Source organism: Coccinella septempunctata, chromosome 4 (genome assembly GCF_907165205.1).
Source record: "Coccinella septempunctata chromosome 4, icCocSept1.1, whole genome shotgun sequence".
Lineage (NCBI taxonomy): Eukaryota > Metazoa > Arthropoda > Insecta > Coleoptera > Coccinellidae > Coccinella > Coccinella septempunctata.
In genome coordinates this window covers 34,889,828-34,903,483 of record NC_058192.1, presented here as the reverse complement: position 1 = coordinate 34,903,483, position 13,656 = coordinate 34,889,828, and the positions used below count along the sequence as shown (strand labels likewise).

The 13,656-nt window shown below is 34.5% G+C and overlaps 2 protein-coding genes across 3 annotated transcripts in view; one reads left to right on the top strand and one right to left on the bottom strand.

The window, feature by feature from the left end:
• Positions 1 to 1,848: 1,848 nt before the first annotated feature.
• The window catches only part of LOC123311815 (lysine--tRNA ligase), a 76,688-nt gene continuing 64,880 nt past the window's right edge, over positions 1,849 to 13,656 (bottom strand). For both annotated transcript variants that reach the window (XM_044895920.1, XM_044895919.1), the window contains exon 5: positions 1,849 to 1,984. In XM_044895920.1, the coding sequence (XP_044751855.1) occupies positions 1,904 to 1,984 (81 nt within the window). In that variant the 3' untranslated portion in view covers positions 1,849 to 1,903. The remainder of the gene's footprint in view (positions 1,985 to 13,656) is intronic.
• LOC123311820 lies at positions 2,394 to 3,961 on the top strand. Its single transcript, XM_044895929.1, has 2 exons — positions 2,394 to 3,747; positions 3,806 to 3,961. The coding sequence occupies exon 1, from the start codon at positions 2,431 to 2,433 to the stop codon at positions 3,454 to 3,456; it is 1,026 nt and encodes a 341-aa protein (XP_044751864.1). The 5' UTR covers positions 2,394 to 2,430; the 3' UTR covers positions 3,457 to 3,747; positions 3,806 to 3,961.

Sequence of the window (13,656 nt, the reverse complement as noted above, 5' to 3'; positions counted from 1 at the left end):
AACTGCCGAGTAATTTTTTCCCAAGCACCAACTTTTTCTCTCCAGGATTGCGCATCTGTCTTTTTATTTTCTATTATATGTTTTCCGCCACTCAATAATTGTAACAGCAACTGTTTCTCCGCGAGCGAATAATTTATACCTCGAAACCGTTTATTTTCAATCTCCATTTCCAAAATCTTCTCAGAAGGCTTTATATTTTTGTAAGCTGCGAGAACCGTAGATAACTAATAACTATCTATCGTTTGAATTTTGCCGTTATGAGCAGGCTGAACAGAGAATTTCATATAAAAACTCATTTTTCTTCATCTTAAATGGGAAATATGGCCTATTCTATGGTGGATTGCAACTTCGCACTCGAAATCTTATACCGTGCTATGGTTTAGTCAAGCGCCATTTAATTTTCTACGGTGCACTTCAACTTAAAATATAAGTGAAACTTGGCTAAGCTCCACTTAGAAATATGTACGGTGCAGTCGGCCCTGAGGAAATCCGAGTCCAACTTTTTTCATATATCCAAACTAACCCCTGCACTTGAAACAAAAACTACATGAATAATGAATACTTTCTTCCCCAGGGGTGTGATGTTAAAAAGAATCAATATCTTAAGTTTGATTATTATGAATGGGTCAGTTCAGTTCATTAGTGGATGATTGTGTATGTTTTTTTTCTATGATTATTATCAACTCGTTCTTTTTCTTCTTCAATACTTTACTATCTACTGGGTCATTAAACTCGTTCTATACTATCCCTGTTCTAAAACTTTCAGATCGTAAGAAATTGGAAACTTTGTAATTAATAGCATTGAATGTCGTATCTTTTTTACAGAAAAAGATTTTTGTACATAATGTTATTATATCCCATGAATAATGTGAATAATAAAAACAAAAATCTTTTTTACAGAGAAACTAAGTTGGGTTTTTAATCTGCAGTGTCAACTTATTTTGAATTATTAACCCTAATTTTCATTATTTTTTATATGAAATATGTTCAAAGAAGATACGAAAGAATCTATTATACATTAATATTTTCACCTTTCACTTTTTTGTATTCAGAGGAAAACTTCATATTTCGTCTGAAGTTACCCAATAGACGGTACTACTTCAAAATTAGCTTGACTTGGAATTTCACTCTTCTTTCCACAATCTATGAATTTCGTAATTGATGATTTCAGAATTATCATATAAATGTATGAAACACGTATCTCATAAATAAACGTATCTTGATTTATATGATTTATACTCGTATCTCGTATAAGGTTGAAAAGTAAAACGCTTTCATTGAATATTTGATACTTAAAAACCATGTGCAACAAGAATTCGATCAAAATTATTTATGATAACCTCTAAAACACTCTTATTTTTGAATAAATAAGCAAAACGGTATTAAACAAAGCTCATCTCATATCGAACACTTACATATTTAAATGAGAAATTTCCTCCGTAATTTATTTAGAACCCGGAGAACGAGAAAACACACATTGTACCAAAACTGTGTTCACTGTGCAGGAGTAGCTGAGATAGGAGTAAATATTTTTGACGAAATTCCGCTAAACCATCATTGATATGGACATCAGTTTTTTCACGGTATGCAGGAACCTCCCAAATTCAACATTTTGGTTTTGACTTTACTGCAACGATCTGTACTATGAATAGATCGGTCGTGAATCGTGTTATGTGTGCGTATATGCGTTTACAAAAACGGTTTCAACACGCTCGCTGTTTCCGTACTTTATTTGGACGGCAGGAAAATGCTTAGTGAGCTGCATTTTTGACATGGACCAGTAGAGGAATACCTGTATTCAAGGTGGAAAAAAATTGTGGAACTAATAAAAAAATATTACTACACTTGAAGTAAAGTTTCATTTATTGTTTCAATGTTATGAAAGAATTCAATTTTTTTGTGGTTACTCAGGTAGACCATTTAATTCTTGCTTGATTTTTTTAGATGGATCATCAGGTTTCATCATTGGAAAGAGAAGTACCTCCTAAAAGAATTAACACGATTTTAATAAACACGTAATATGCACACACACACTCACACGCACGCACGCACGCACGCACGCACGCACGCACGCACGCACGCACGCACGCACGCACGCACGCACGCACGCACGCACGCACGCACGCACGCACGCACGCACGCACGCACGCACGCACACACACACACACACACACACACACACACACACACACACATATATATATATATATATATATATATTGTGAAGACCTAGATGCCCAATCAATTCAAACTCAACATATATATATATATATATATATATATATATATATATATATATCGAAGAGGTTAAGGGTGTTTCGACTTTTGGGCAGTTAGTTAAAGTCAATTTGTATTAACAGCTCTATATTTCGTCCGAACTTTGTGGACTTCTTCAGGAGCATACTGTAAAAAATTTTGGCAAAGATAGCAATGTCAACCCTAATTAAGACCCAGCTCAGAAGGCTTTCCTTTACACCATCATTCCTCTGCCAATATGTAGACGACCTGATAATATCCATGCCCGGTGACCGCGAAACAGAAGTTTTGGAGATATTCAACAATTTTGACGACCACATACAGTTCACAATAGAAAGAGAATCAAATAGAAGCGTGCCTTTTCTAGATACCAAACTGATCAGGCAAGAAGATAATACTATAAAATTGGACTGGTACCAGAAGCCAAGCAGTTCCGGCAGATATATCAATGCGTCGTCATACCACAACATCAAAATAAAAGTGAACACCATCTTAGGCCTAAAGAAAAGAATCGAAGACATCACACATCCCACATTGACAAAAGGAGCACTAGGAAGGCTATTCCAACTAATGAAAGACAATGGGTACTCCAACCAACTACTTAAAAAACTACTATACAGCACAACACGCCCTCCAGAGCCAACCCTGACGGCTGAAAATGGGGGCAATGATGATGACATTCAAGACCGAATCACCTTCGCAAAGTTACCATACATCAAAGAGTTGACATTCGAGCTAACCAAACTATTCAAAAAATACATGAACATAAAAGTCGCAAGATACACCCTAGTGGCCACCAAATCATTTTTCAGCAACACAAAGGAAAAATTAAAAAACTCGTTTAAACGAAACGTAGTCTACCAGATAAAGTGCAAACATTGCCCCCAGGTGTACATAGGACAGACTTCACAAGCCCTAGCAAAAAGAATTTCCCTGCACAAAAGCGATTCCACCATTCGCCCAGACCGATGTGCACTAGGCCAACACATTAGAAACACAGGTCACAACGCAGATTTCGATAACGTAATGGTATTAGAACAAGAAGACAACTATAACAAACGCTTATTCCTCGAGATGTGCCATATACAACAAAATAACACAATGAATACGAAATCAGATACAAGCAATCTCAGCAGTATATATAGTTTTCTCCTAAGATGTGATCAATATGGACGAAACCCGCAGGATCTTACAGAGTGAATATTCCCACATAAAAAGGTGGTTTTAAAATAAAATAATAATTAAGAAACAAAATCATCCCTGTCAAGAAAAACAATCCATGTCATATGTTGTTCTATGTTCCTGTTCTGTGTTCGTCACGTCACTTACTTCATTTTGTTATGCGCCGCTATATTTTCGAGATAATTAGGAAAAATAATATTAACATCGTACAATACCCCATAAAATTTGTTATTATGATAATGTGGACTGACAGCCTTCAGCAATTGTGCCTTTTTCTTGAAGCTGTGCCCCTGTTTATGTCTTAGTATTGTAAGTCCACTGTCATGTATGCACATTAGAACATAAGATAAAGTTCCTTTTTTTACAGTATGCTCCTGAAGAAGTCCACAAAGTTCGGACGAAATATAGAGCTGTTAATACAAATTGACTTTAACTAACTGCCCAAAAGTCGAAACACCCTTAACCTCTTCGATATCTCCTGACGACTAGTATCTCACCTCGATTATATATATATATATATATAAACATATGTTACGGGCAATGAACATAATTGGGCATTGTTTATAATGCCCGGTCAATTTGAAAAGTGCCCAAAAGGATATGACAAAATGATAAATTATTTTGCAAATATTACATCGCCCGGTCATTATGTATAATGCTAAAAGTAAAGTGGGCAATTTGAAAATCATTTTTATTCATATTTCTTATAAAAAATGACAAATTTTTACATACCTAACTGATAAAGTAACAAACAAAAAATACCAAATAAAATTCCACATGCTCACAAACAAACGGGTGGCGATGAAATAAGTACAAACAAAACTTAAGTCCAAATAAAAATAATGTATTACATATGTACGCACTTACAAATTTATATTTACACAAAATGTCAATATGAAGCAATACATAGAGGGTCTATTTATTAGAGCAGCTCCCACTTTGGTGACATTTCGAGTTACATAGCTTTTTTTCTTTACGACACTTGCACTTGTCGGATTTACAGCCACCTTTACAGCTACATCGACTATAGCCTTGGCCCCCTGTCTTGGATGACAATCTTACACATTCTCTTAGTGAAATCTCTGTCTGTGGAATATCTTCGCCATATATAAACTTCTCATTACATATTGTAAATTGGTTCCTGGCATAAAGTTGATTTAGAATTTCGTGTTTCGTGCCTAATTTATACAGATTAGTATCTGTTACTATATATATGTAAGCCGGCTCAAAACGTTCTACGTCGTTTTCCGACACCCAATCTCCACTCCTCTCTATTTGTCCACAAATCCTCAGGTATGTCTCTATCTCTTAGTTCTCTGTCAATTCCCTCTCTCCAGCTCAGCCTTGGTCTACCTCTTCTATTTCTCCCTAGTGGTTTCCACAGCAATGTCTGTTTGGGTATTCTGTCTTCTGGCATTCGTTGGACATGCCCAAACCATACCAATTGTTTTGTTCTGATGTCGTCCACAATTGTGTGTTTTATACCCATGATGTCTCTTATTCTTTCATTCCTTATCCTTTCAGTCCTAGATCTTCCTGCTGCCCTCCTCCAAAAATGCATCTCGGTCGCCAACAGTACATTCTCCATTCTTTTTTTCAACCGCCAAACTTCACTTCTATAGGTTATCATACTTCTTACAATGGTATTATATATTCTCTTTTTGTTGTCTTTGGATATTCTTTGATCCCATAAAACTCCATTCAACATTGATATCGCCTTCCTGCCCAGAACTACCCGTTCCTTTATACCCTCATCCATCAATCCATCTCTAGTTATTTTCAATCCTAGGTACTTATATTCCTCACAATCTTTAATTACTCGTCCATCTTCCAGTACGACATCTTCTCTAGTTCCTCCTATGCTCATTCTTTGGGTTTTCGCAATATTAAGTTCTAGCCCCCATTTCTCATACTCTTCAATGAGTTTTCTTGTCATGTACTCGAGGTCTTGTTGGTCTTGGGCTAGTAGTATTTGGTCGTCCGCAAAAAACAATGTGTATAGGGTTTTCTCGTCATTTAGGGGGATTCCCATTGCTCCACATTTCTTTCTCCATAGTTGTAAGGCCTTTTGAAGATATATCTTGAAGAGCACTGGGGAGAGGCAACATCCCTGTCGTAGTCCTTTTGTGATGTGTATATAATTTGAGAGTGTATTCTTTATCTTGACTCTGGCAGTGGAGTTCTTATAAAGATTCTTGATGGCTCTTATCATGTTAACGTTCAAGTTAGTTTCTTCCAGCGCATCCCATAATTTTGTCAAGGGTATACTGTCGTAGGCTTTTTGGAGGTCCACAAATAATAAATATAATTCCAGGTCTTTTGCCGTTTTCTTTTTTATTATCTGGGTCAGCGTAAAAAGATGGTCTACGGTCGATCTTCCCGCTCTAAAACCCGCTTGCTCTTCCATTTCCATCTCCTGATACTCGCTTTCAATTCTCCTCTTCAATATTTTTCCATACACTAGGCTCAGAGTGCTTGTAACTGCCAGGCCTCTGTAATTTGAACAGTCATCACGTTTTCCTTTTTTGAAGATTGTAGACATGTATGCCGTTTTCCAGTCGTTCGGGATCTCAGCGCCATTAACACACATCTGAAACAATTTTTGTAGGTGTCTAAATAAGTCTCTTGTTCCATGTTTTATTAATTCTCCTGGTATATCTCCCGGTCCGGATGATTTTCCATTTTTCAGTTGTTTGCATGCTTCCTTCACCTCCTGGAAGCTCAATCTTATTGGAGATGCGGTAATAGTTATTTGTTGTGATATTTCATTGTTCGATTTGAATTGTTGTCTATTTTCAGTTAGTAGGCTTCCAAAATATGATTCCCATTTGCTCATTGGGATAGTAGATATGATGTCTTTATCTTGATTTTGTCTTAATTGTTTCAATAATCTCCAGCTTTCTGTACTTCTTCATCCGCCAAGAAAAGTGTTAATGTGTATCTGTTACTTCAAGAACAAATGCCAAAATATTTCTTCCATCGGTGCGACCTCTGTCGACATCTGGGACTCGAACTCTAACTGTGTCACCTTTTTTAGCATCAGGGTATTTTGAGTTAGAAGTTTGAACCATTTTTTCAGCTTGTTTTTTTAGATTGTTTGCTGATATCTGCCTAATTTTCAATATGTCGGCTTTCCTTTTTTTCACATAGGGTTCCTCCGAGGAATCTTCATGCCCGAAAGATTCTTGAAATTCTTTATTATGTAAATCAGGACTTGGTTTAGCTAGCAAAGGTGAAGTTCGAACATAACTATCTAGAGAAAGTTCTTCCTCCTCATCATGTTGACTTGGACCCGGTAGCTTCGCAAACACATGTGATTCAGGTTTATTTTGCAGTGGACCTTCTTCTACAGACTGTAAATTGTTCTGATCTTTTACAAGAACTTCTAAGTACTCTTCACAATTTATATTATGCAGAACATCTGTGGGTAAAAAACTTTTTAGGCCAAATTTTAACTTTGTTCCAAACATGGCCTCATACGGAGTACAGTTGATGCCACTATGATGAGCTCTGTTCTTCATTAGCTGTACAAAACGTAAGCCTTCTGACCATTTACTGGTGATATTGTCTTCTAGCCACGAACAAAGCATATTTTCCACGTCCCGATTCGCACGTTCTACGGAACCCTGACTTTGAGAGTGTCTGGGCTTCCCATGCACCATCTTCAACTCGGGCCACATGCTACATAGTTAGCAAATTCTCTCCCATTATCACTTTGCAAAATACTGGGCGCACCAAAAATTGAAAAAATATCCAAAAGCACATAAGCTACTTCTTCTGCTCTTTTGCTTTTAAGAGGTCGAAGTTGAATAAATTTAGTAAGATGGTCTTGGTATACAAGTATGAATTTATATTGATCATCTGCTTGTGACTGCATGTCAATTAAATCGACTTGACATCTTGAATTCCTATTCTTACTTAGTATCGGTCTAACAACTAAGCCTTTTTTTGGCACACTGTGTTTTTTTTCGCAGGTCATACATAAATTTAGGTATGTAACAATCATTTCCCTTGTAATGTTTTTATACTTTGAATTTAGCTCTTTTTCCATACGGTTTCGCCCACCGTGCCCAATTGCTATATGTGCATCATGAGTTGAAATATCTCTTCCCTATGTACGTGAAATCTTATCTGTTCTTTACCTTCCTCTACAGGAACTATCAACTTTTCCTTCTCTCCAATGGTCATTACGTCAAATCTACGTAAACGCTGATAATCCTCGGGTTTTTTATTTACCACTTTGCTCCTAGATGTTTTAACCTTTTCTATTAACTCCAAGTATTGTGGCTTTGTGAGAATTTGTGTATTCTGAGCTTTTGACGAACATAATTCATCAAGACGTTCATTAAAACGATGCTTCATGTCACTGACATCAGTTACTAACTGTTCCTGCATTTTATTTTATAGAAAAATCACTAACACTAAATAAACAGAACCCAAAGTCAGTTTAAGACATACATCAATAAGCATTGGTCGCACATAAGCTAAATAATATTCAAAAACAAAAATAAAGCGACGCAAGCCACAGGTACTGGCGCAGGCGACAGCCGATTGAAAGAGCAAGCGCAAATAGATTGTCGCTACCCTAAAATGCAATAGCGCTTGCTCTGTACAGTTCACAACCGTTGCAAACCACTCTACGAACAAACCTAATGAATGCCGATTGGCCAGCCAGAATCACACCACACGCACGTGGTTGTCCCATTGCTGTCAATTAATCAAAGTGCCCAAAGAAGTAATAGCGGTATTTATAATGACCGGGCAATGTGAGAAATTATCGTAAAGTAATTCAAATTTATCAAATTGCCAACTTTAATGGTCATTATTCATAATAACCAAGCAGTATGAATACTGACCTAAATAATTACATTGTAATTCTTTGCTGTTACGTGAATTATAACGATTTTTATTAGTGGGATAGCAGCAATTTTGACTCAGAATGTCAGTTGACAATATATCATTTCACAATTTAGATACCTACTGTAATTAGAATTTTTTTAAATATTGGTACTATTTGAGTGATTTGAATCGAAATGAATGAAATAAGAAAACATGGAACTGAGACCACCTATATCTCTTCTTGAGATCATACTATTTGAATTTTGTGAAATTCTAACCATTTCAAGAAAATTTCTCTTTGTTGGATTTTTTTTCAGAATCTAATATTCCTACATTATCAAAATTTGGTTCATTTTGTTCCTCTAGAAAATGAACAGCAAGAGCACATGTATTCTTGTTAGTCCCGATATTATTTATATGTAGAGCAATCCTTTGTTTTAATTTTGTTGTAGTTTGGCCGATATAACATTGATCGCAATTTAAACAATTAATTTTGTATATAACGTAGGATCTATTATTGTTCTAAAGTTTATCTTTCAATTTTGTATAAATTTTCCTCAGAGGTTTGACATTTTTAATCGCAATTTTGAATTTTTCTCTAGGTACCAATGCTTTGATTCTATTGGTAAGTTGTTCATGGAAAGGTAAAACTAGATAATTACGTTCTTCTTCAACCAATATGTTGTATATGTAAATCTTCTAGGTTATTGGGTATACCCATACAGCACATGACGACGTCCAATGGACGTCCATTTTATATCCAAATGAAGTACAAACGTCCACGGACATTATATGGAAGTCCAATGGATTGTACATTTCTGGACATTTACTGTACGTTCATAAATGGACGTTTTATGGATGTCCATTGTACTTTAAATAAGAGATGTTGGACAAACATCCATATACGTCCCTTATTGGACATCCTATGGATATACAAATCTGGATCTTAATTGTACTATCAGAAATTGTACGTTAGTGTACGTCCATTCAACGTACATTTTTGGATCAACGTGAATTATCCAAGAATGTACATCTTTTGGATGTTCGGATCCGGATATAAATATGTACTTCCGGAAATTGTACTTTTCTGTACGACAACTGGATGTATCATTTTCTAGTATCTATAATTATTCATTTCTCAACATTCATAGGATGTACATTTCTGGACATTTACTCTACGTTCAAAAATCGACGTTTTATGGATGTCCATTGTACTTTGAATAAGGGATGTTGGACAAACATCCATATACGTCCCTTATTGGACATCCTCTGGATATACAAATCTGGATCTTAATTGTACTATCAGAAATTGTACGTTAGTGTACGTCCATTCAACGTACGTTTTTGGATCAACGTGAATTATCCATGAATGTACATCTTTTGGATGTTCGGATCTGGATATAAATATATACTTCCAGAAATTGTACTTTTCTGTAAGCCAATGTGTCATTTCGTGTATCCATAATTATTCATTTTTCAACATTCGTAGGATACATTTATGGACATTTACTGTACTTTCAAAAATGGACATTTTATGGATGTCCATTGCACTTTAAATAAGGGATATTGGAAATAACAGAAATGCGTATGCAAAGATATACTCTTCAAAGATTATAGAGTTACTCTATAATCTTTGATACCCTTGTATTGCTGCCATGTCGGTATCGGCTCTCATTGAGAGTAGGTACATACTGACTGTGACGTTGAAACCCAGAAGTTCCGCCCTCTCATAATTATTCCCTTTTTTACTCTGGAACTTTCGTCCCAAAGACCGAAACATTTATTTTTTTGAGTGACACACAGTTGAACTACTTTTGAAGTATAGCGTCAAGTTCTAGTTCCAGTGTGTGGTGCATATATTTGATAGTAACGAGGTGAGTCTAAGGTTTTATTCTTGAGGGAAGTGGCAAATTTACGTGTAGATAGAAAATTATAATCTAATGGGTAGAAATGTTGAAAGAATTGAATGTTGAATGCTTATACGAACCACGTTAATGTTGATTTGTCATGTCTTGTTAATTTGATGATTTCATTAGTTATAATTATTCATACTATCGTAAAAAATATATAGTTGTCTTTTCACAACCATGAATATTTATTATTTGGTAGGGGAACAATAATTAATAAGAATATGAAACGGAATTTCGAGAAAATATCCAGAGATTCAATTTTCAATAGATATTATCACCATACTATTATAGTATGATGTACTGATATATGATATGACAACAGCAAAATTTCAATGAAATAAATTTACAGAAACGGCCATACACTCCAGTAAAGGGGACAGGAAGGAGATAGAAGAGGCTATTTCTAAATGGCTTCGAGGAGCCAACGATAGAAAATCATAAGTGTTTCCTTTTCAGTGAATATCTATGTATGTATCTGCTTCTTTGTTATTCAGTTTTTTTGTAGTTTAGTTTTTTTTCGCTTAGGGGCAATAGTCCAATGTTCAAATTATACCTACTTTTTATTTATTATTTTATTTAAATTTTTCACATAAAAATGTAGAACATTTTCAGGCATTTCATTTTTCAATAATCCCAATTTCCTTATAATTATCAATAAATATATGTGTCGATAGGTGGGATTTTAAAATATGTACCTTTTTCGAATCAAACTTAAAAAATGCTAACCCCAATAAAATGGGCATTTGAGACGACCAAATAATGTCCACTTATGTACACTGAATTGTCCAGAAAATGTCCGAACCTCACTGGATTTAACATCCTATGGACATACCTACAGGATGTACAATGGACGTACCTGTATGTTCGTCCATTGTACATCTTGTATGTACGTCCAATGTACATCTTGTATGTACGTCCAATGTACATCCTATATGTACGTCCACTGGACTCCTGTATGTACGTCCAATGTACATCCTGTATGTACGTCCAATGTACATCCTGTATGTACGTCCAATGTACATCCTGTATGTACGTCCAATGTACATCCTGTCTGTACGTCCATTGTACATCCTGTATGTACGTCCAATGTACATCCTGTCTGTACATCCATTTTACATCCTATATGTAAGTCCATAGGATGTTAAATCCAGTGAGGTTCGGACGTTTTATGGACCAAACATTGTACATAACTGGACGTACAATGGATGTCCGTCATGTCCATTTTGTACGTCCAATGGACATTCAATGGATATACATGTGCTGTATGGGTATTGAAAAGAATTTTGTTTAACCATTTTTTAGGATATCCATTTTTTAGTAATAGTTCTTCTAAGATTTTTAAATTGTTCAATTGGAATTTATGTGAAATTCTAGACATTCGTATTTTCAAATTACGAATCATATTAATATTTTGTGTTATTGGTTGAAAAGAATGCCAGTGAATAAATCTTCCCGAAGACATTGGTTTTCTGTGCTAATCTGTAGTCTATTTCCTTCTCTGATTACCAAAATATCGAGAAAGGGTATAGAATCATTACATTCTCTTTCCACTGTAAAATGAATTTTCTCATTAAATTGATTAATAATTTGGAGAGATTCTTCTATCATATGTTTCGGTACGGCTGTAATTATTTCATCCATGAACTTCTTTATGAACGGTACTTCAAAAGTAAAAGAGAAAAGAGTAGTTTCAAAAATGAATTTTATTATTTTAATGAATTCTTTTTTGTTAACCGGACAATTTTCTTGTATTCTGATCCAATTATTGTTTATACATACTTCGGCCAATTCGAATGATATAATGAAATGATGTCCCAACTCACTAAAACATAATCTTCACGTATAATTTTGTTGTAAATGAATTCTGCAAATTGAAAAGAGTCCGATACATAGAATTAATTATTAAAATCATACGATTTAGTTGAAATTTCTTTTGCGAATTCTGCTAATTTATTAAAAAACAATTTCTAATTACAGTAGGTATTTAAATTGTGAAATGATATATTATCAACTGACATTCTGAGTCAAAATTGAAAATCTGAAAACTGCTGATGATCTTCCATATATTTATACACTATTCCATCTCTAACTGATATATTCTCAATTTCGTAAGCTTTTTATAATATTCATTTATGTCTTTTTCACTAACGTTACTGTATTGTAGTTCTCCTGACGAAGAGATAAAAAATAAATTATCCCGAAAGCTCGAGCAAGAAAAAAAGAGTTCACAATTTAATTAAATATTGCTGCTATCCCATTAATGAAAATCGTACATATATATATATATATACTCTGATATAATCACAGTCTTACTATATGTGAACATCAATAGATTATATATATATATATATATATATATACGGAAAAGGGGAATGATATCACCAAGGTCCCCAACAGCTGAGCACCCCTAATTGTTTACCCTCTATATATATATATATATTAGACTGATTCAAAAAAATCGACTTTCTTCTTCTTCTTCAGGGCATTGAAAAATGATGTCTGTGAAAATATTAGGCGAAAATATTGTTATTGGGAGGTCGCTCATCGAGGATTTCTATTTTCCCTACTAATAGCAGGGAAAAAAAATTTATTTCTAGTTAAAAAATTCCAGTTCGCAAACCAATGGACGGATTCCATTGAGCGATATATTTTTATGTAGGAAATCAGGTGCTCTACAAAAACTGTATCATACAATTTTTCCGTTAAACGGCTTTTCGAAAAGTTATTAGAGCTTGAAATGAAATCTTTATCGAAGTAGCTGCTTTTACTCGGATATCGGGAAGAAATTATTGGAATTCACTTTGAAAATCAGTAAATCGTTCTCGAAAGTTACAATTAATCAATTAATATGATTTTATTTAGATTTAAATCATTTATGAGATCCCCAAATTGTCAACCTCAAGAATTGTTAGAGAGTTAGTTTTATAATCTTCAGAATCAAATTATTTAGCATCTCTTATTTCTCATTCACTTGGGTCAGAAAGAATGATTGGTTTTGTGCCCTCTTTCAGATTAGTGTTTGATCTTAAACTCGGTACTTGTCTTCAGTTTAAGTCATAATACAATTTTGTGTATTCAACAAAACAGTGAACTATCAATTTTTCAACAAATGTCTCGATATTTGTGGGATTGGTAGGTTTAATGATAGTAGAAATTAATCGCATATAAAAAGCATGGTAACATTTATTCGGTTGTAAAAAATTATATTGGTGTTGGTATATTCTAACTTTCAGCATCTATAGTGTATAATATGTTCTGAACAGGTAACTTCAAATTTTTTTGTTGCAATCCGGAAAACGATGACGATATTCGTTGATCAATTGTAAAAGAAATTGTAACTGTTCCTCATTCTTCTTCTCTTCTTCTTTTAGTAGTTATTGCATTCTTCAATTAAACCAAACCAAATACTCGCTCCGCTGAATCGTTAACAACAGAAAGATCTTTAAAGAAATCAAAATTCTCTATGTTA